We start from the raw sequence: 23748 nt of genomic DNA, 5'->3' as shown, positions 1-23748 counted from the left end.
ATGCTGTGTAACGGTGTGAAGGTGGAGGTCAACAGGACAGAATTGTTGAGTCTATAGTGCAGTGCACTACACATGTTACAGTGCAGCCCTGCAGAGAAATGACCATTTTGGTTTGGATAATTGTTCCTCAGCTTTCTTCCTTGGATGAGTCTTTCACTGTGTTTTGCAGTTAGCATCTCCTGTTTTGTGCTGAATTATGCTGTCTTTTAGGTGGTTAAGACCTGGACAGGATGTTGTTGCTATTGCTGAATGGCTTCCTCTTGCCTATATCCTGGTATAGAAAGAAGAGATGCCTTTTCACAGGGGTTGAATTAGTTAGGGAATGTATGTTGACCTTTTTCAAGACAGTCTTCCTAGGCTGCTAAGTCCTTTTCTTTAAGATGAACCAGCACTCTTTTGCCTACCTTGCCAGTGCCAAAGAGCAAGACAAAATAATAGGTCAAATGTTCTTTATTCCATAATGAGAATCAATTGCTCCATCATCTTAGATCATCCTACTTGTCTGGAAAGTGCTCCTTTTCTGTATTTATACCAGCCCTGGTTTAACATGGTCTGAGCATATACTGAAAGCTGCTCATCTTTTAGTTCTGGCCACTGCTTACTGAGTTCTTAATTTGATTTTGAAATGCTTCAAGAGTATGAAAAGTGACAAAAATAAAAGAGAAGGAGCTGTTATTTTTACCCATCCTTTCTTCCCGTGTATTGTTTGTGACTATCAACAGCATGCAGCACACTCACAGTTTTAGGGAGCCTTTCATTACTCAATGTTTTCTCTCTAGATGTTGACTCCTATATAAGGATGACTTGTATGGTTCCTCTGAAGGAGACAAGGTTAACTTAAAGTCAGGCTAGTGTAGTATTTCTTAATCTACTAGCAATAGCTCAGTTATGTGCCACTTAAATTAACCCAACATTCGTTTTTTTCTAGGTTTGCTTGTCAAAGACAAAAGAGTCTTTCTCCGTGAAGATTTTCCGGGTGACCATAATAGCTTTGATTGCTATTATGGCACTATGGTAACAGTTCATTGTCAACAAGTTGACTTGTTTCTCCCTTCCTCTTTCTACTTATCTCGTCAGAAAGAAGATTTCAATTTTTTCCTTCTTCTTACTCTTCCTACTCAAAGAACATGATGTATTAAAAATAACTGTGAATATGCCTGGTAATATTGTAAAGTTGAAATTGTTTTAGAAAAGCGAGATACTCATGTGGTGCGCACACAACTAATCTGTCAGTGTCACAATGTATGATGCACCTTGAATGTATCTCGGTGGCTCATGCTACAGGTGCAAATCTGGACTCGTGAGACTGCATGTTTTATGCAATCATTCTGTGCTGAAATACGATTTCTGATGTACAGAGTGATTCTGTTGTGTGAAATGAAGCTAAGCTTCTTCCCAATGTGGTGGGCAGTCCCGTGACTCTGAAAGTTTAACTTGTGACATTGGACTTGTCGAAAGGAAAGTATGCGCTGGACGTTTGAGATTGCCATTTTCTGTTTCTAGTCCAAAAACCTGTTGCTTACAATCTCTCTGTGAACTGAGTATTTTGAACTGGTGTTGTGATTCTATTTACAATGGAAAACTGACCATATTATGTGTTGAATACAAGTATATGTATATATACAAGTATAAGAATACGATACTGTATACAAGTATCTGATCTAAACCCCATTAAATTCAGGCAAAATTTTTCACACTAAAGGGGAAGTGATCAGATAGTTAACTCTTACATTACTACATTTGGACAAGGTGCTGTAAGGTATTATTCATGTAATGTTACATAAAAGATGGATGTAATTCTACAGAATAATTCTCTTTCTACAGTGCTTTGACGATATCGACCCTATATTTACTTAGCGTTCATGACAGACATTTTGAAAAACATCTGATTTACAGGCAAGTAGTTAAATTAGTGTAGTGAATTAGAATTAGTAATCTATTGTGGACCAATCTATTTTGGTCCACAGCTCTGATGTCCATTTCTTAATGAATTGGTTTTCTTTTTCTTCATCATCAGTACCTCAAGTTCTGTTCTACTCTCTCCCTCTACCACTACAGCAGGTACTGTATCTCTGCTGGTCTGCATACACATAACAGGCCTTCAATTTCTGTGCTATTATAAAATGCCAATAGACACACAGCACTAGTGAGAATTGTGTCTTTTTGTTTTTTTTCCTTTAGCATTGCAGGGGGAAAGTACAATTTCTCAGAGCACACAACCCATCAGCAGAATCCCTGAAGTGAATTTCTGTGACATTTTGCCTTGTGACAAGGTCTATTGTTGTCCAATTCATCAAACAAAAGTCAAATCTCTAAGTTATGAGAAAAACAATGCAAAGGAGAAACGTAAGTTGAAACATAAATTTCTATTATTTACTTTTTAAGTAAAGGCTATATGAAGAGTGTGAGGGAATGGGCAAGAATCTTTAAAGGTAGTTAGCTTCCTATGAAAGAGCCTAGTCCAGAGAACTTAAAAAATCCTGATATAACTAATCATCACTGCAGTTGATATGTTTTTGAAAAATCTGGCCTGGTTATGTTTAAGAATTTTGGGTCCTAAAGTGTTTTGCCTGGTGTCCCTGTTCTTCCTGACCATTCATGGTAAATGATTTCATGTGAACCAGAAAGTCACTAGTCTTTTTAATTAACCTTTAGCTACAGTTGAATGAGGGTTGATTAGGAGTAGTAGAGGGTGAATTAACAGATCTAAAAAATCCCAAAACACTTAATGGTGTCAGAGTGTGGTGATGCTATATCTTTTCTGTGGGCAGAGGCAGAAATTCAACTGCCAGAAAACATAAAACTTAGAATGAAAACTCTGCTCATTCAGGCAGGGTTTTTGAGTAGAGAAATGTTATTTGAAGTTAGAGCTCTATGAAATAAATTACTTCTACTGGAACGAATTTTATTTCAGATATTGTCTGTCAGATGTTATATGTGTACTATATGAGTAGGTGTATTGTCTACAACTTTTATAATATTTATAAGAAACATTTTATACATAAAGGTATGCACAAGTTGTTGGAATCTGTATTCCTCTTTCCCAGACTTTAACCTTGTCAATGTCTGGAAGCAAGTGTTAATATTACTAAACCCAACATTTATACTCTTCCTTTCTTGGCCTTGGGAACAACTCTTGCACCAACCACGATCATCGAGTTGAGGTGAAATTGGGGATGGATGTAGTTCAGCCTCTGAAATACAAATGTCTGCCAGGGCAGGCATTGCCAATTGCTGTGACACACTTACCACATGAGCTGTTTTGGTGGCATTCACCCACTGTCCATTCTTTGTACTGCAAAGTGCTGCTGTCTGCACACAAGCTGCATGGCATGTAAGTGGTCCCTGCGGTTCTTGTGATTAGTGCTGCAGTAAGCCCTGTGGCAGATACAGCTCAGTGCAGTGCTTTCAAGAGGTCATACCTAAGTGATTCGTATTACTCTGAAACCTGAAAGAGTGTTGATTAATTAAAAAGACATTAATCTCATTTACAAATGAGGGAACCGTAGATGGATGAAAATGAAATATGAAAACCTTTTATCCCCAGCTGGCTGATTTTGATATTAGGTGGAAAGAGAAGATAAGCATAAACACAAAGCATTACCTTCTCAAGGTCTTATGCTCCAAATAGCATTAAGTGTGGATCCAGGAGTGAAAAATCAGCACAGTACACAAGCTACTGAGAGATTTCAGATCTGAACAAGTTTAATGAAGCTGAATGTATCCCCAGATGGAAGGTAACAATGTCAATATGAAATCCAAACAGAAGGAAAACCAACAAGCTGCTTAATGTAGCTGTAGCCAGGATAAATGAAAAGGAAATTGTTTTCAGAACAAAATCTAAGAGTTAAATATGGGTAATAAGATAAACTGGATATTTTAGAATCAGATGATTAGTCTGATTCATGGCAAGATAAAACTATTTGAAATTACAGTTGAATTAAATGCTAATTTAGGAGTTCATATTTAACAGACCTTTTACTGTTCCACCATGTGATACCTGAATACTGTGGGTGCAGGCTACTATTGAGTGCATTCATTGTAGCTCCTAATCCCTTGCATTTCAGATTTGTTGAGGAAAAGACTGTTAGGAGTGTTCAAGTAGAAACAAAAGCATTAGTTAAACAGGATAAAATTTATTAAACAAAAATTCAGCACATCTTTATGAAGTCTAGCTTCATGTGGCCTTTTTTCCTCATACTTTGTCTTAGTAACTGTTTTCTCTGAAGGATTTAGCCTTTTTAACTCCTGTTGATTTCAGTGGAACTGAGGAGCATGAATACCCTTCCGCATCTGGGCCTTTTCTGCTCTCTGCTTCCATGCCGTTTGTGCTCCGTGCTCGCCCCTTCATGTTAAGTGTCACTGGTAACCAGGGGCTGTCCTTACTTTATCTTAAGAGTGTTGTTTCTGACTTGTGTCTGTCCTGTCACAGTAAAAGCTTGGTGACGGCTCCTGCTGGATTTTGGTCAGCTTCATGCATTTGCATTTATTGCCTTCAGACGGTAGTTAATGGATTCATAGCAAGGTACCACCACCACAAGAAATCATCATCAGGTTTTTTTCCATACTGCTGATATAATATTACAACTCAGGTGAACTAAAATCAGAAAGTGTTAGAGGAAAAAAAAAAAAAGGATACCACATTATTGGATTTGTTGATCTGAATCTTATCTGAAGATAATGGTTGTTCTCATTACATTCTGGTCGTGCTCGTACTTTTATATTTGTTATTGAACTGGATCTTCACACCCCACACAGGCCTTTAAGAAAACCCTCAGAGTTACTGTATGTGACAGAGTGGAAGTTTAACATAATTTATTGAAGGCTGCTATGGTGTTTTTTGGTGGTTCCTGGTGTTCTCAGTTGACAACTTGGGCTCCAAATAAAAATAACATCATGGTCTGGTTTTCTGCATTTCACTTGGATTGCATCAGCTTAAAGGAAAATGAAATAGTAATTTTGTGATGAGTGAAAAACCAAGCAAAAATGAATTTCTATACTGGTTACTGATTTGGTGTAAATAGCTGAAATCTTAGTGAAGTAAATCTGTCTTCATCCTAGTTTTTATACAAAATTCTGATAGCCATTTAATGCTTTTTTCCATCATCTGTGAAAGAATCACTGTATTAAATGTTTAATAATTGCGAATATTTAGTAAATATTCCTGCCAACACTTGCACAACTGAAGTATTTTATCTACAGAGAAAAAAACATTTTTCTTTCAGTGAGCAATCTTTTACCTTTACTAGGGGATACAGGTTTTCCTACAGAATAGTTCTCTGTTAATGAAAATGCAAAATGACAGAGAATGCTTAATGCATTGCTATCATACCTAGACTATTAAGAGAAAACTGAAGAAAGTGAAAGGAAGATGTAACAACTAGTTTGTAAATTAAAAGGAAGAGTGAGAAAATGAACAGGCTTTTTTAAAATCAGCTTCAAGACCTACTGTTTGTATATAAGTGATTGCATGTGTTCAGTAGCCATTTTTCTAGGTGTGTGGAACAGTGTAAAGAAATGGAACAGCAGATGTCTACTAAATGCAACAGTTACCACCTAAGTTGGCAGAACTGGTAGATTTGTATGATGAGCAAGTAAATAGAAAACAGATTAAAGGGATAACTGGCAGTGGTATCACAGTTTCATAACAAAGCACAAAAATAATAGAAATCCCAAAGATTATTCTGTATTACATTGCTTCTGGGCCCTCAGATTCCAGTTGTTGATGTGTTCCATGCTCTTGATCACCTATTAGCATGAGAAACGCGTGGATTTTCTTATTTCCCAACACTGAAATGAAAACCAAAATCTGGAATGAATCAGAAAACAGTAAGGTCAATCCAGCTGTCTTGTTTCAATCTCAGTGAAATAAGACATTTTGATCCTTCCTTTTGTAAAATAAATTTTTATATAATGAAACAGTGACTTCTGTTCTAAACAGTCATTTTGAAATCAGAATATTTCCTTTTGAAAACGTGGGAATGGAGCATTTTGGTATTCTAGAAATACACAATTCTGTTTTTTTTTCACAGATGAAATGGTATTTGAGGAAGCATGTTAGTTTAGGCGAGATCAGCATTTCTCAGTGCCAGTTTATTGGTAACCTGTCTCAGGACAGATTCTTGGCTGGCAATTAGTGTAAAAACACAGGAACAGCTTTAAACTATTTCCCATGGGATTGGAGGGCCTTCCCCAGGTTGTACTGTGTGATGATTATTCAAAAGATCTTTTAAAGTTCACTTTTCTAGAGAAGTGCTGAGAAAATTAATAGAATAATAATAATAAAAATTCATCAGTTTATATTTCCCAGCCTAGTTCAATGTTTGAGATTACAGAGGTGACATCAGTGAACATGGTGATCGTGTTGTTAAAGCTATGTATTAGTTTCTTTAATTTGGTGACTCATCCTTCTCTCTCTGAAGTCCTGTGTCTCACTCAGGTCAGTCCTCAGTGACATCTCACACTAAAAAAGCTAAGTTATTCCCCTTGCCTCTATTTGCGTGGCAGATGCCTATTCTTACTAATGCCACTTTTTCACTAAGAAGATAGGGATTTATGATCAGATTTGTGCTGAAGTGCCTGACTGGATGTTGACTTCTGCTTTGGCTCTCTGTTATAACAATTGCTGTTATTCTGTGTGTGGAGTGAAATCTTTTCTTTTAGGCTATTTTTTGAATTGCTTTAGATATCCTGTAGAGTTTCAAAAGCTTGTCTCTTGTTATCTACAAACTTCTTTTGACTGTGTATATCTTCTTCTGAATAGAGGTGCTTTGTATTTTAAAAGTTTCTCTTGTGGGTATGCATGCATTTATCCAAGAGACAACATAACATCTTCTGGTGGTGTATTCATATTTTGCCGTTACAACTGTGCAAGGCTAATTGGGGAATGTCTGTACATGCATCCTTTCACAGGAGACAAAAGTGACATGCTGCCTGAACAAGATCCAGTCAAAATATCCAGCGGAAGACCTGACCTTGGAAATGACTGTAAGTCCCATATTTTTTCAAAGACCCATTGAAATGTATGCTTGTATAACTTTGAAGAGCTACTTGTAGGCTTGGAGTTCTGCTGCTGGAATTTAGAGACGTTTCATTTATAACTGGTCATTATAGAGAATAAACACTTAAGAATCTATTAAATACCTGTGGTTCACTGTAATTTTCATGTCATTTCAATTTATTCTTGTATCTTCATAGACATTCTGGCTGCCTTCTCTAGAGAGTTCTTAGACTTAGCTTCAGATGCAGTAAAATGACAGGTGACAACCCCTCTTGACAGGGGCTAAAGTCTTGTTAGGTGCTCAACACTGCTAACCCTTTTACAGCAAAATGCTAAAGGATATGAGTGTAGTTTTTGTGTAAAGGAAGCATTTGGGGTTTGGCTCAGTTGACCGAACAGATTAAAAATGTCAGCTGCTCAAAGGGGCCATCTCTACCTTAGGATCCTGACACTGCCTGCATAGGTGGAGATGACACGAAGTTCTTTGACACAAGACTTTTGGCTTGATTTCAGGCTCCCCTTTTAGTGACTGTGTGCTGCTGTCAGAGCCAGTCTGGGCTGAAAATACAGCTTTTTTTTCTGTGAAGATGAGTATCTTCTGGTTACATATGTTATAATGGCATGCTCTGGCATTCATTCAGTATGAGCAGGATAATACCTTGTCTTTTCTGTTTATGTGGATGTTCTCTTTTAAGGCTTGGGGTTTTTTTATATAAATATTCGATTAAAAATTAGGCAATATTTGGATGGTAAACCATCTATACCCTGGCATGCATTTAAAGCAGATTGCTACCCAGGGGCTGTGTGAGATATAGAACACAGGATCTGCTTGTTGCCTGGGTACGCCCCTGTAGGATGATCTGGGAAAAATCATTTCCCTTCTGATTTTTTTTTGCATGGCTACACACCTCAGAAAAAGGCCTCTGTGGCATTACTATGATACGTGTTGTAGTGAGGTGCTGTGTCATAGGGATGTGTTCTGTGCTAGTTCTTTGAGACAAAGATGCTCCATTTCCCTCTGTCACTTAAGCATACATGTGGATATTTGCATGCTGAAAGTATGTACTACCACACACGTGTTTTATAATCAGAGCACAGGTCAGCTAATAATCACCAAGTTTCCCTGCAAAGTAGGGAACTGTTGCTGTAGAACAGAGGAACAGAAACACAAAACCAATGTTCCCATTGTGATGTGAAGAGCAGGCTTAGGCCTGCTGAGCCAGGTCCTCCTTGTGCCTCCTGCACCACTCTGCAAGACAAAATATCAGCAGCTTGATGCTGTAGGCAACAGCTGAAGTCTGGCTATCTGCTGATGGCTCACACACTCCCTCCACACCTGGGTCTTCCCCAAACCTTTGGAAGTGCGAGCCTAGGTCCACTCAGGGGGATTAAACCTGTTCAGCCCCTTCTGTCTGAGGGCCCTCCACGGTTCAGACTGAAGTGTGCTGGTTTAGGTGTCTAAGATGCTGCAGGTCCTGACTATGGCCCTGCACTGGTTGGATGCTGTAGATGTATCCAGAAGAAATAAGCTTTTCAGGATGCAGCTCAGTGCAGCGATTCCTAGGCCAGATGTGAAAGCAGAAGCTGTGGTGCTATGTTAGCACACTGCTTCTTGCCACCTAACTCTCTGCAGTGTTAATCTGCCTCAGGGAAGAGCCACACCACTGTGGCTATACTCTTCATTGTATATTTAGAATCTTACAAAACTCTTAAATTCTTGCAAGTTCAAGGCAACATTTTATGAAGAAATTATAATATTCATTAGAGTTAGGTAGTTTTCCTGCACATAGGATTAGAAACAAGTTTTGTTGCATTCCAAATTTTTTCTCTCAGCAAAGGTAATGTTTTTCAAATTAATGATGACTTGCATGAGCATGGCTTCTAGTACTTGACAATGAACACTGACGCATTTGTATTCTACTTGGGCTGCCATCAAAATAGCCTTCAGTGTCTGCCCCAAAGAAAATGTTACAATATTTATCCTTGTAAATTGAATGAGGATCTTATCTCTCCTGTGATGGCAGAACGAAGGTAATCAACCAAAGGCTTTTCAGTGACAGCTAATTTAGAACTGCAGCAGCTCCTGTAGTGGCAAGCAAGGGAGTAGATGCCACTGTATGAACTGCAATTTTATTATGTTCTTATCTAAGATTCTGAAATAATCAAGTATAAAACATTATTCTTAATACTTTTAGGGATTGATACAACAGTCAGTTCCATACAGATTTTGGAAACACAGCAAAGCATTGACAGTCGCTATTGTAGTAAAAATCTACAGTGCAGGTAGGTAAATTGTTTTATTTTGCTTTATTATATTAAGGAGATAATTGATGACAGCCAACATGGCTTCCCTAAGGGCAAATTGTGCCTGACAAATTTGGTGTCCTTCTACAACGGGACTGCAGCGTTGGTGGATAAGGGAAGAGCAACTGATGTCATCTACCTGGACTTGTGCAAAGCTTTTCACACTGTCAGACACAACATTCTTGTCCCTAAATTGGAGAGACATGGATTTGACAGGTGGACCACTTGGTGGATAAGGAATTGACTGGATGGTCACACTCAAAGAGTTGCATCAACGGCTCGATGTCCAAGTGGAGAGCAGTGATGAGTGGCGTTCCTCAGGGGTTGGTGTTGGGACTGGCGCTGTTTAACATCTTTGTTGGTGACAGGGACAGTGGGATTGAGGGCACCCTCAGCAAGTTTGTGAAAGACACCAAGCTGTGCGGTGCAGTGACACACTGGAGGGAAGGGACGCCATCCAGAGGGACCTGGACAGGCTTGAAGGTGGGCCTGTGCAAACCTCATGAAGGTCAACAAGGCCAAGTGCAAGGTCCTGCACATGGGCCAGGGCAATCCCAAGCACAAATACAGGCTGGGAAATGAGTGGATTGAGAGCAGCCCTTGCGGAGAAGGATTTGGAGGTATCAGTGGATAGAAAACTGAATATGAGCCAGCCAGCAGTGTGTGCTCACAGCCCAGAAAGCCAACTGTGTCCCGGGCTGCATCAAGAGCAGTGTGGCCAGCAGGTCAAGGGAGGGGATTCTCCTCCTCTACTCCACTCTCATGAGACCCCACCTGGAGTACTGTGTGCAGATCTGGGGCTCCCAATGCAAGAAGGACACAGACCTGCTTGAGCAGGTCCAGAGGAGGCCACCAAAATGATCAGGGTGCTGGAGCACCTCCCTTCTGAGAACAGGCTGAGAGAGTTGGGGTTGTTCAGCCTGGAGAAGAGAAGGCTCTGGGGAAACCTTATAGCGGCCTGCCAGTACTTAAAGGGGGCTACAGGAAAGCTGGGGAAGGACTCTTTACCAAAGGGTGTAGAGATAGGAGGAGGGCTAGTGGTTTTAAATTGAAAGAGGGTAGATTTAGATTAGCTACAAGAAAGAAATTCTTCACTGTGAGGGTGGTGAGGCACTGGCACAGGTTGCCCTGGGAGTGTTCAGGGCCAGGCTGGACGGGGCTTTGAGAAACCTGATCTAGTGGAAGTTGTCCCTGGCCATGGCAGGGGGCTTGGAACTAGGTGATCTTTAATGTCTCTTCCAACCCAAGCTGTTCTATGATTCTACAATTATGGTGGAATAAAATACTGTTTATGTGGCATGGCTTTTTGTCTGGCTTCTCACAGTTGTTTCCTCTAGCAGTCAGGAGTTTCTCCTACATTTTCATATTTTTTCTTTTAAAATTTAACTTTCCTTTTTTTTTTTTTTTTTTTTTTTTTTTTTTTTGCAAAGATACTGTGTATCTCAAAATCCTATATGTATTAATGCCACCATTTTTAGGTCTGGAAATTACAGCTATGTTATTCCTGTCAACAAATACACACCCATGGATGTAGAAATCTCACTGGAAATAAAGTAAGTACAGTTAAAGATAATACATAATAAGACAGCGGTTCATTTTTTGAATAGTAATTCTTGCCTGTTTTCTATTGTGCCATGAATTTGTCCCAATTCAGAGGAGTGGGACAAATCTATGCACAACTGAGTTCTTAAAGCAGACCTTTGGGTGGATCCTTTGCTGTCACATAGGCCCCATACTGCTCTCAGCCCAGTGACAGTTTTACCCATTGATGCAGATATTAAAATCCAGTAGTCTTAAGGTTCAGTCTAATAATCATTTGAGCAAACATGTATGCAGATATGATCAGGATTGTGGCCTTTGGCATAGGGATTTGATTTTTTTTTTGATGTAGCGAAATATTATTAGGAACATACATAAATAACTTCAGGGAACACCTTCTTTTGGCCTGTTGTGCCAAGCCCTGTAAAGGGGATTCTTGTGCAGGAACCTCTGGTAATGCATAAAATTGCGACTTACAGCAGGAATAAGAATCAGGCTTATTCCTCTCGGCACATATTTTCTCCTCAAATAAAAGCCTAGCTCCATTGTGTTCTCCCAGAAGTAACAAGTCCTTTCTTTTGGGGTTCTTCTCTGAGAAAGGCCAGCAGTACCCAGAACAGCTGCCAAACACTCTGCTTGATGACACTTCATGACTTCAGTCTGTCCAAGAAAGGGCTCTGTGAAGTTATGGATGGTCCTTAGGTTCAGTCTTTTGATCTTGAATGTTTTCCTTGTAAACATCTGCCTTTTTCAGATAGGAGGAAATGTAACAGTACTCCTGAAGTGCCTGTTTGTTTTCTACAGCCACTGAAAATTTGTCTTTTAAGTGTATGCCATTATAACCTAATAATACAGCCCTCCCATGTAGGGATTAAAACATCATACTCAGAGTTTCAGTGAAGCAGTTACTGATTTTATTTTGTATATTGGTTTGTGGTTTGTGGGGAGGGGGATTTTCAGTATATACATCTTCTATATACTTCTACTAAATGAAGCCACAAAATTAAAAAAATCAAAACACTTAATGAAGCCTAAACATATTTGGATTACTACAGTGTCCAAATACTGTACGATAATGTAAATACTTAAAGAATTTGGAAAACTTTTAGGCCTACTGAATAAAGTCAAATGAAACCAACACACACTAGATCAGCTTATCTACAACAGAGAATCTGCATTACATGCTTTAAAATTGATGTTTCTTACAAAACTTTGTTAATGTTGTGAAAGCACATTTTGTTGAGAGGTGCTTTGTTGTTCCCCACAGCATAAACTATTCATGTCACATTTTCTTCACCTTCTGCTTTCATTTTTTCTGCTAGCCATTGTCATGTCTGAGTTCCTTTCGATCTCCAAGGCATTTTTGTTTGTTAGACTCTTCTCAGAAAAGCTGTCTGGTAAGCCAGGAAGTGCTGGAAGCTCTCTAGGGATAGTTTGGAGAAGATATGACCACAAGGCCCTTGCTTTTGAAGAATTCTGAATGAAATTTTGTTTACGACTGCTTTCCCAGACAAAATCTGGGATATTTTTACTTCTTTTTAATTATATATTTCCATGTGTACAATGGCAAATGGGAGTTATTTATACAGGTCCCTGTTTTGAGGCTTATTATGGGTTTGTCTTCCATAATATTGATGTTGTGTTTAGATGCCTGGGTACCCTCTGGCACAGGTATATTATGCCTATGCATGATGTAAGCCATGCAACTCAAGCATATCATAAAAACCCACATACAATAGCTTCTGGTATGAATGTACTTGAGGTTTGAGGAAGTTTAGTGTACATTTCTAGATTTATCTTAATGACTGTAAAGATCACCCAGATTTCCAAATGCAAAACACGCTTTATTCGTGGGAAGGAATGGGGCAAGCTTAGAGGTTGGTGGCTTACGTTTATCTCCATCATATCAGTCAGTGAAGTAATCTCCTCTGCTTTATTTCTCCACATATCAATTCTTTGATTTTGTTTGCCTTGTACGTATTTTGTATTTATATATATGATTCTGCTATTTAAGAGCAATCGAATAGATCCTTATTTTTCTCTGTTTCTTGAAGCACCACAGAACCACTAATTGTATTTCTCTGCAAAGTCACATTTGGAAATTATTGCTCCCATTATTCTTCAAGCCAAAACAGCAGGAAAGATTTCCTAGAAACCACACAGGTAAGATTTTTGCAGCAGTAATCTGGCTTGTGGGGATCATTTTTATAAACTACCCAGTACATGGCTCTTTTTTCCACTCTCGTATTAAAGGTAGTGTGCAAAACTGAAAATAAGATTGAACTTTATGTAGGAAAAAAGTGTTTATTTTGCTGATAGTTTTGGCAATTGAAGCCATGCAGTGCTGAAATAATTTATGATTAGCTTTAACGGTTCCTTGCTCTCCAGAATGGTGTTCCCTTCTATTAGCTCTGTTTGCTTTTCATAAAAGCATCTGAGTCTCATAAGTAGGAGGTCATGATGCCTCGAATGATGCTCTTGATTCAAGCAACGTTATGTGGATGCATTCCAGAGTAGAGGGAGATATGGAAGGTGGAATAAACTTGTAATATGTAGTTCTGCTGATTAGATTTATACACTACTGTTTGTAAGGAATGAATAAAGATATAAAAGAGACCATGAAGATCTTAATCTACAGAGTGTGGAAAGGAGGGTAGCTCGTGCCAGCTAGTCACCTTGGCCTTGTTAATAGTGTATTTATGGGCACTTGGAAAAAATTAAATAGTCCATTAGAACTTGACTCATAAAATTAATGGCTGCAAAATTCTGATCTTGATTGAGGTAGTAGAAATCCAAATGGTACTGAGTCTACCAGTCATAGCTGGCTTTGGCATGACCATAATGAGATGCAACCTTTTTGTAGGAGTCAGTTTTCTGCTGAATTTTATAAAAATCTATCTAGTGACTCTCTACAGGGACAGTTTTGAGTCTGCTTCAGCCTAACTCACCACTATAACCCTATGTATCTCAAAAAATACTTAAGAAATAGGATTACTTTTAACCCAGGGCCTTAGGAGGCAGTCCTCCAAACTCTTATCAACTCTACTGTTTCCATTATTGTCTATTGGTTAGTGAATTCCAGTTTTTAAGTCTTGAATTCACTGGAAACAATGGTAGTATTCCCCTTTCTTTCTGTGTGAACAGGATTTTACCTGTGAATCTCTCTAGGGAAAGTTCTTCATTGTAAAGCAAGAATTGTTTACATGTTGTTCTCTGAATTGGCTCAAGGGGAATAAAAGCTGTTAAAACGTGCTAGCTTTTCCCAGTAAAAAAATATTTAGCGACCAGATCTTGCAAACTTTTGATTGTCTCCAGTAAATTGATGAGGGCCTTTAACTCCCTTCAAATTATCTGTAAATATAAGACTTTTTCAAGGCCTTGATTTGTCTACATTGCTTGGAAATGTTTATTCTGGCTAAAACAGTAGGAAAGGCAGAAGCAAGGAGAGTAACATTTCTGAACACATCATAGGAGTAATCTCCCTGAAATTGGAAGTAATTTCAGAGGTTTTTTTAGATTTCTGAGCTATGGTGCCATGCATGGTATGTTCTTAATTGGTTTTAAATGACTTTTTCGGTGCTTTGTCAAATCAGAGCAGTTGGGATACCCACACCCTTAAGCTGACTTTCTGATCAACTTTTCAGATGTCTTTGCAAAAAGTTACAGGCTTCTCTGCAACTGCTGCAAAGCCATCAGAAAGCCAAAATTGTCCAAGTTTTGACCTGTCTGCTGTAATTCCAACAGAATTGAAATTAAGTCAGACCCAGAGAGTTTTGCAATGCAGAAATACCCTTGAAGCTTACTGCCAAAACTGGTCAAAGAGATTTCATGTGTCAACCTGAAATCCACATCAGAGAACTAAAGCTAACTAGCCTCTAGCAGCAGTGAGAATTCAGGTTTGATGTGACTCAGAATAGAAATACTGTCCAGTTGAAGAGGTTTTTTTCAAGAGGATTTTCCTAGGGACTGGAAAGCTTATTCCCTACCAAAGGCAGGGCAGCAATCAGTTGGTTTTAATAGTCTCACATAAGTTGTATCATATGAACATCTTCAACGGAGAGAATGTGTCAGAAAGTGAAGGGAGGAGGGAAAGATGAAGGAGTTGAAACACTAGAAACTGATGAAATAAAAGTTGCCATGGATCATTAGGTTAAAAAGAGGTGAGGATTGAATTTTATTTCATTCAATGTAGCATAAACATTTCAGATGCAAAATATATTATTTAATTTGTACATGGCAGGACATTGCAATCAAAAATAGCATGAAATCTTGTCCGCACCTGTTTTTGAAATGCTAAGCTACCCATATCTTTAGAATTTATAGAGGAACTTGCGCTGCCTTATGAGGAGCAGTAAAGTTGCTGTTTCAAAATCAGCAGAATTGCCATTTGCTACTATTACACCTGAAAGCTCTCGGGCCACCTGCCACATCAGGAACAATCCCTTTTTATTGTGGGGTTTGCTTGGAAAACTAGAGAGGGAGTTCAGTTATTCAGAGCCAGCTCAGCGTCTCTGGGAGCCAGATGTCTGTCAGTTCCTGGGCAGAGCTGATCAGAGCAAACCCACATTTGCTGGCTTTAAAGTCAGCACTTTGTCTTTAAATACTCTGACTATAGCTATCAAGTCTTGTTATCATAATTACTTTGCACTGCTTTTGTCAATGAAATGTTTCCAGAGCCTATCCTTCTCTCTAATTTAATGTGAAATAAGGTTATCTAATCTCTCTCTCTCATTTATCATCTAGGGACGTCAGCATATTTGGACTCTCCCTGTAGCTAAATTGTATGACAGTGCATACTATTTCCGTGTAGCTGCACCGGTAAGCCTTTTCAAATGGCATCCCAGCAAAAGACAAATAGCATCTGAACTGAGAGAAAATCCTATATGAATCTCCTTTATTTTTCTTCTGCAGGGTTTTGCAGGCTGCTCAACAGATCCTTATTTTGCTGGAATGTTTTTTACTGATTATTACTTCTATTTTTATCGGCAGTGTAACTAAAATGTTGCTGATCATTCCTGTTCTTTGGGGAAAACACGAGGAAGTTCTTGACACGAAAAAGAGACTTGTGAATGGCCCTGGATATTTTTTTTAAACCTCTTGCTGAGTTGTGTAGCAATTTCTTGGTGACTTCACTTTTAAATTAAAAAAGAAGGATAAAAATAAAGTGTTTGACAGCAGCCATAGCTCTGCATTTCCAGGAACTGTTTCTAAAAGGATGTGAGGCAACAGAATATAAGATATGTAAATAAAATAATCCCGTTGATCATAGTGAAGTCATATGACATTGTGTATATAGCAGACAAGAACAATTGGGTGGGAGCTCTGCTGAGATGGGATACACTCCAGTCCTCAGAAGATGCTAAAATAATAAAATGTTATTTGCAGTCAGGAGACCAGCTTCCCTTTATTTATATATAAATCTATTTTTTTTTTTTCACTAACAAAACCAAAACCAAAGAAAACGTTGAGACAGAAACGTATCAATGTGGAAATGCCCTTTAAAATATGTGCTGTAAGTTAGGGAACAACAGGTCAATTCCGTGGTCTGTGTAAATATTTCCATTTCAGAAAGCAGTGCCATCATTACCATTACAATTGTGTGATTTACCTTCTCTGCTGCTGGTTGAATGAGATATATTTCAGCTACTGGATTTTTTTTTTTTTTTTTTTAAACTGTACGGCAGGAATGAACTATTTACTCCTAAATTCAGGTTATTTTTTTCTTGGTGTTTGTGATTTGTGCTAGTGTGATGGAAGAATAGAAATATTTGAGAAGAATAATGTCTTGCCTGCATGGCTTTCTAAGATGCATATGGATACACACTTGCATGTGAGAAATCTTTCTTTTTATATTTAGGAAATACATTTTTAAGGTAAAGCTATTTAAATTAAATTTCACATTAGTTGCTCAGACAGAAGGAAAACAGATGGGCTTCAGATGGGGTTAACTGCAATGTCTGTGGATTTTTTTTGCCTTAAATGACTCACTACTTTGACCTCAAAAATATACGGGTTTGGGTTTGTTTTGGTTTGGGTTTGGGTTTTTGTTGTTTTTTTTTTTTGTTTTTTTTTTTTTTACTGGGAAGCATTTATGGTGCAGGCCACATGATCTGTAATATCCAGCTGGACTTGGAACTCTGGATTCAAAAGCATCAGAAGTTTGTGCCTTTAGTTTTTTATGGTCCATACTTGAAGGTAATTCCTAAGAAGAGTCACCAGGTCACAGATGATAACGCATGTGCATTTTGAACAAAAACTGTACTTTTCTACACCCACCTGGTTTTCATCACACTGTTCTGGGTTGAAATACTCTTCCCAGTGGCAAAGAGCACTGCAGTACGAGAGTGTAAGCTCCCAGTGTTTCCTGTCATCCAAAAACTTCCTGTGATTAAAGTCTGGGGTGAGATGCATGTTGAATAGCAACTGTTTTCTCTGTAAAAATGCTTGTGGTGACTTTATTACACGTTATTTTGCCCATTCAAGAATTTTCACCTAGTTCTTTACTCCTGTCACATGTTTTTAGTAAGGTACACTTCAAGATTTTGTTTGGATTTAAGATGACAAGTCGTTGTATGAAGGCTATGTTCTAACATGTCCGAAGTAACAAGAATCCACCTTGGCAAAAGCTAGGGAGGAACTGGCAGGAATGAAATAGTTGGCATGGAAAAATCTGTGATAAATAATCTTTAGGCTCCTGAGAAAATCTGTGAATGACAATGAGTTGAAAGACTTTCTTAAATGGAATGACCTATTAATAGTAGTGATTTGATCATTTTAAATGGGGGTCAGATGATTTTTGTCCCTTTGTGACACTAATTATATTGGGGTTACCACTGAATGAGTTAGTACATCAGGGGGCCAGGAGAAAAAACTAGTAGTGTAACAGAACCCTGAGCATCCCTGAATATGCTTTCATTTTCTATCTAGAAGTTTAGTTGAAAAAGAAAAACTTTGCTATTTGCCTGGGATTTCACATACACCACACCTAAACGTGCAAGAGAAGATACCCAATGTAAAGATTCAGCCTACACTTGCACTATGGCTCTTTTATCTGAGAGTCAGCCAGGTGCTTGGTCTCCTGGAAATCCCAGAAAATGTTTTAATTCTCCTTCCCCCTGGATAATGTTTTCATAATACATTGATTTGCCAGGCATGTGCTGGCTAACTGTACAGTGCGTGTACAACGGGTTCAGCAAGCCTAAGGGGTGTCAGCCCGGACTGGTTTTAGCTGGGATGGAGTTAATTTTCTTCAGAGTAGCTTGTATGGAGCTATGTTTTGGATTTGTGCTGAAAACAGTATTGATAACACACTGATGTTTTAGTTACTGCTGAAGGCTGCTCACACAGGGTCAAGGCCTTTTCTGCTCCTCACCCACCAGCGAGCAGGCTGGGGGTGCACAAGGAGCTGGGAGGGGACACAGCTGGGACAGCTGACCCCCCCTGACCAAAGGGATGTCCCAGACCATAAGATGATGTGCTCAGCAATAAAAGCTGGGAGAAAAAGGAGGAAGGAGGCGAGGGGACATTTGGAGTTACAGCATTCAGCTTCCCAAGTAACCGTTATGTGCTGGAGCCCGGCTGTCCTGGAGATGGCTGAGCCCCTGCCTGCCCACGGGAAGCAGTGAATGAATTCCTTGTTTTGCTTTGCTTGTGTGCAGCTTTTGTTTTTCCTGTTAAACTGTCCTTATCCCAGCCCATGAGTTTTCTCACTTTTGATTCTTTCCCCCATCCCACTGAGGGTGGTGTTTAGCTGCGTGCTGGGGTTAAACCATGACAGAGCCCCCCCAGGTACACAGTGGGTGATGTACATACCCGGATTTCGCTCCATTTTGCTGTCGAAATACAGAAGCTCTAGGAATGATTCTCACTCCCGTATCTGCTGAACCCTCACTTTCCTGTGTTTGGGGAGGTGGAACTCATCTTGACACCACTGGACTGGTGACATTCTCTATCTCGTGCAGCCCTTCTTCATTGTACAACATTGAACTAGGACTACTATAGAAGAATGCCACAGGGAAAACATGGCTGGCAGCATTTTTTGTCCTGAACAGCTAAAGGAAATATGGTTTGACTTTTCCAAATGAAAAACATGGTACTAAAAAGTTCAAGCATCTCAGTTGCTTTTTGGCATTTCTTTGTGCTCAGAGATACAGTTGCAGCAATTTTTAATGGTGGTCATTATAATGCAATTTGAAACAATTTTTGTGATACTGAATAACAAATTATTGATGTTTTATGTACATTCTACCTGGAACAGGAAAATCCCTTTCCCTCACTTATTTTTAACACAATCTGGATGAGCTGCAGAAACCTCCAGACACCCATCACTGGAATATTTCCCTCTAACTTGAGAGGGAGCTGAGGCAAAGCAAACTTCCATTCTGGATGATAAACACAGCTGAAAATTGCAGAAGGCAAAGGTAGAGCTGGAATAGGGCCATCTGGTACCATCTGATCTGGGTTTCAAGCCATGCTGTTCGTACCAAGAACATGATAACAGCAATTCATGTTTTTCCTTGACTGTAACACAAATTACCTAACCTTGCTTCCAGTAAGTTTGACCTAGTGGTGGCAGCGGCATTTTAAGTAAGGACCTGAGATCACTTGAAAGCCTGGCACACTTAAGTGAAGAGGCTACAAAGGGAAAATCCTGTATGGGCACCCCATGGAAACCAAATACGAGGCAGAAAAGCAGAGCGAGTGGTTCTGGGGAATGAGTCTGCAGCTGGAATAGCTGATAGCCTTCAGGCACAACCCTGTCTGAAGCTGTAGACAGCAGTGAGCAAAGGGGCATTTTGCTTGCTGGCTGCAGTTCAGTTCAAATGATTCTTTAGTTCAGACGAGACCTAATAGTTGGTGAGGCAGCGATTCATGTCGACCAGGTGAGATGATGTGAGCCTGCTGTGAGAAGCTAGTAATCCCAAAACTGAGTCTGGTGTCCCGCACAGCACAGGTCTGAAGGGAGACCTGGAGGTGAGCTTTTCATCGAGCCCTGCTTATGTACATTTTTCTAGGATCATAGCTTGCTAGAATCAGAAAAATACTTGCATTAAGAATTGTTAGTGGGTTAAATTCTGCTCACAATACAAGAAGTTGCTCACTCGGGGGTCACTGACTTCTTGAATTACAAATCCATCACATGGAACCTGAGCCGATCCAGCTGCAAAATGAAAACCTGATTTACATCAGGTTTACTCTTTCTGTTGGTCTGAGTGCTAGAGTATATTTGAAATAAATCAATTCATTGTAGGTATAGAAACTAGTTTCAGGATACACAGAAAATTAATCATAATTTATGAACTAGTTGCAGTGCTTTAAGACTTTTATATGATATGTTGCTTTATATGAAGACATGGCTTTTATGTATGACATTATAGTACACTTAAAAGCATTGAACACATCTGGTGGAAACTCATTATAGGAATCATTTGCTAATCTTACCTTCATCTTGGAATAATTCTACTTAATGTCCCAGCTAAACTGTGCTACAGAGAAACAATTTCCTGCATATTTGTGTCCTGTATTGCTGACAGTCTGCCACTGCAAAATCCCAGCTGCTCTGTTGGCTTCCATGGATGGCTCTTCCACGTGATGTTTGCTTCCTCCCACGTTCGCTACCTGTGGGACGAGGCAAAAGGCAGGACCAGTTGTTCTCATACTGACGGGGAAAGCAGGCTGCTCCCTCACACAGGGAACTCCTTCTTGCCTTTGGAAATACTAAAATTGTTCCTGTCTATTTCTTTGTGTGGGCACCAGTTTGGGTTTTTTTATCTTCTTCGTTTCAGATTTTCTTGAATCTTGTAGAAACAATATGGCTGAGCCTCTACTGAATTTTATTGTAATTGGTGCACACATTAAAAAATGTTAGTAAGCAGAACAGGGAGGTTGATCATATCAGCTTGGAAATTTGATGTTCTGTTTAAATCCAGGATTTAGTTCATTCCAGACAAAAGAATCTTGAGTGATGGCTCTCAAGTTTCTTTGGGCAGATGGTGCCTTTTTGAAACAGGATGCTTGGGAAATTTTAGATTGTAGATCCAGAGCTTTGGATAACGTCTTTGACACAAGGAAGCTGGGATCCAGGCTCACTCCTCTGTAGACCTGTGGCCACTGATGAAGCTTTTATGGTTACATTGCTCAGTAATAAAAGTTCTTGAAGGGGAAGAACTAGGAGTGGGGCAGTGCTTTAAGGGTAAATGTTTTAAACACACTGAGATGCTCATAGTGTCACGTTTATATATGCTTGGGACTAATCAGCACTTTTGAAAAATCAGGCCAGTGAGGAGTGTATAGGTCTACCGTTAGCTTTTCAGTTTGAACGCTTTGATCTTGACATTAACTCAAAATCCTCATTAGGCTATAGAAACATTTCTCTGGAAAAAGCACGAACATTTTTTTTTCCTGGACAATGATGATCAAGTAATTGGAAGAAACAGTTTTTACTGTTATATTTCCACAACCCCTCCCTTTTGCTCCCCATGCTCTTTTGCATGCAAAGTATTTGTTAAATTTTTCTAATATGTGGGTGTGTTCGCTCACTGTGGAATAAGTAATTTTAATTACCGTCTGCAAACCACCGAATAATACCTGGAGTGGCAGCTGCTGGCCATGTCCCACGCTCTCAAAATCATTTGGCTGAAAGAACAGTGCTTTCTAAGCAAAGGCCGAGGCATAAGCATGTCTCAGTCCTAGATTACATACATTTTGTCCTCTGGCTTGCTTCCCCTGCCACTAAGCTTTGGGGAGTGCCGGGGGGCGGTTGCATCCCGTGGAAGGCGCCCGCAGCCTGGCTGCTGTGCCCGCAGGGGCCCGGCCCAGCCTCAGCCGTGCCCAGCCAGACCCACGACGTGGGACTCGCTGAGCCCATCCAGGGCAGCAGTGGTGTTCAAGGCACTTTAGTGAGTCCTAGTGTGTCACGTCAGGTCTAGTGTAGGTTAAAAAACAAGAAAAATTCATGCACTTACAACATTTCCGGGCACTGACGTCCTCATAAATATAGTCTTCTCTCCCTGCTCCAGCTTCCCCAAATAGCGTGTTTTCTGTCAAAATAGCACATGAACGAACATTTTCACTGCAAGCCCAAGCCCTATATTCAAAATAACAGGTTTCACACTGGCAATCCTGACCCAGTTTTAACCCTGGTTGCTATGGTGCTCTGCAGGCTGGGCAGCCGGTGGGGCAGGGTGACGTGGCGATGGCACACAAGCCTTTTGTTGCTCCTTGGCCTGGGTCCAGCCAGCTTGTCTCCCCCCTTCTCCCCCCACCCCGCAGCAGCCTACATCTGCCAGACGCCTGGCTGCAGCCTCTGCCGCCTCTCTGGGTCGGTCTCCGGGAGGAACCACCTTCTCCCAGGCACCCAGAGCCATTCCCCTGCAGACCACAGCTCCCATCCTTCGGCTGCGTGCCCCTGCACTGGAAAAGGCTTCACCTTCCCGCTCCCGGGCTTTGGGCAGGCTCCCTCTCCTTCTTCACTCACTAGTTGCTTTCCAGCCGTCTTGTGTCCCGCTTTACTCCCTCCAAAAAACCGAACTCGTTACAATACTTTTAAAGGATGAGATTTAAAATAGGTCATCTTCTTAGTCACGGGTAGAAAGGGAAGTGAGTTTTAGGAACAGGATTTAAACCAAAACTCATTATTTTAAAGATGGATATTTTAATTTCTAGTTGATGTTAAATATATTGCAATTGCCTACACGCAGTAATATAAGCACAGGATTTGCAAATTTGAGTTTAATGTTAATTTAGCTGGTAGAGATGCTCTATGGGGTAATCAGTGCTTTGCATTTTTCATTCAATCCTAATGTTACACTTTCCCTTCCACAACATAATCTAAACCACAGACCAGCTGGCTGTGTTGATTAAAATCCTCTTTCTGTTTTTTATTAATCTTCATGGTTTTGCCCTAGAATTATGAAGTGGTCATGGTCTATCAGGAAGAAAATCTGCTGGGCCAGAATGCTGTATTTAAAATTTGAGATTTCTGCCTAAAGCATATTGCTGATTCCTAAAATAAGTTGTGTCCTGAGTGCTTTGTTACATCCTCAGAGCCTTACATGAGTTTGGAACAGAGCTCTTCAGGTTAAATTACTTACAGATAATTCATTATGTGTGTGGCTGACACATTTCCTCACTGAAAAGCTAGATTAAGAGAATGTCATTAGAGGATGGGGGTGACAGAGGACTTCTGTTGTCAATAGGCCTAATCCTGCCTTTTGGAGCTGTAGAGTTGTGCACACTCTTTGCGTGGACCCTCATTGCCTTTACCTTGATGGCAGAGGAAGAATGGACAGGGTCAGGGTGTTGCTGCAAGGGCGAGCACTGACCCAGACATCAGAGGTTCCTCGGGATGCACAACAAAAGGATGGGAAACGTTCTCAAGTGGAAGGTGATGGAGCAGTGGGAAGGATGCTCTGATTCCCCAAATTAGTCCAAAGGCTGCTGGGGCACAGCCTTGATCTTCCTTGCCCTGCAAAGCTCCTTGCACAAAGGCCGTTTGTTCAGACTGGGTGAGATTCACCCCAAACAAGTGACAGTCTCTGTGTGTTGTTGCTTTTTTGTAAATAATGATTTGATCACGATGAATTGATTTTTTAAAACTAATTTGATGTGATGATTAGGCAATCACTTTAGCATGTGTTTTTTCAATTATCTCTCATTAACAAAATGAGGCAGTAACTAAGCATAATATATCTTTTCCTGATTTCTCACAAGGTTAATTAAGACTGCGGATATTCTTGCTGAGGGGCTTGGATATCTTTGCATATAGGGATGGTTAAAGTGGTTATATCCTGTGGTTATGCCACTGTACTTTGGCCAAGATCCTATGTTTAAGGACGGTACTCAGTGAAAATGTTACATAGGTAGAGAGATCTGCCTATAGATCTTTGCTGCACTCTTCCCTTCCC

General features: G+C 40.0%; 1 protein-coding gene and 1 long non-coding RNA gene across 3 annotated transcripts in view; one reads left to right on the top strand and one right to left on the bottom strand.

The window, feature by feature from the left end:
• MYRFL (myelin regulatory factor like) overlaps nucleotides 1–18122 on the top strand; it is a 48427-nt gene extending 30305 nt beyond the window's left edge. The window contains exons 16-25 of the mRNA XM_032999941.2: nucleotides 929–1014; nucleotides 1825–1896; nucleotides 2018–2061; nucleotides 2182–2346; nucleotides 6913–6987; nucleotides 9196–9283; nucleotides 10783–10857; nucleotides 12898–13006; nucleotides 15587–15661; nucleotides 15755–18122. Of these exons, the coding sequence (XP_032855832.1) occupies nucleotides 929–1014; nucleotides 1825–1896; nucleotides 2018–2061; nucleotides 2182–2346; nucleotides 6913–6987; nucleotides 9196–9283; nucleotides 10783–10857; nucleotides 12898–13006; nucleotides 15587–15661; nucleotides 15755–15841 (876 nt within the window). The 3' untranslated portion in view covers nucleotides 15842–18122. The remainder of the gene's footprint in view (nucleotides 1–928; nucleotides 1015–1824; nucleotides 1897–2017; nucleotides 2062–2181; nucleotides 2347–6912; nucleotides 6988–9195; nucleotides 9284–10782; nucleotides 10858–12897; nucleotides 13007–15586; nucleotides 15662–15754) is intronic.
• LOC116963379 lies at nucleotides 5115–22350 on the bottom strand. 2 transcript variants are annotated; one of them, XR_004408131.1, is made up of 4 exons: nucleotides 22272–22350; nucleotides 21808–21882; nucleotides 20285–20461; nucleotides 5115–5809 (listed from the first exon to the last, which is right to left on the bottom strand). It is a non-coding gene; the product is annotated as an uncharacterized LOC116963379 (long non-coding RNA). The 2 variants fall into 2 exon arrangements; XR_004408130.1 differs by lacking the exon at nucleotides 22272–22350 and having other exon boundaries at nucleotides 21808–21985.
• Between the last annotated feature and the right edge of the window lie 1398 nt (nucleotides 22351–23748).

This window comes from Tyto alba, unplaced genomic scaffold (genome assembly GCF_018691265.1).
Source record: "Tyto alba isolate M040663 unplaced genomic scaffold, T.alba_DEE_v4.0 Super-Scaffold_2, whole genome shotgun sequence".
Taxonomy (NCBI): Eukaryota; Metazoa; Chordata; class Aves; order Strigiformes; family Tytonidae; genus Tyto; species Tyto alba.
The sequence above is the reverse complement of the archived record's forward strand: the minus strand, read 5'-3'. Positions and strand labels throughout refer to the sequence as shown.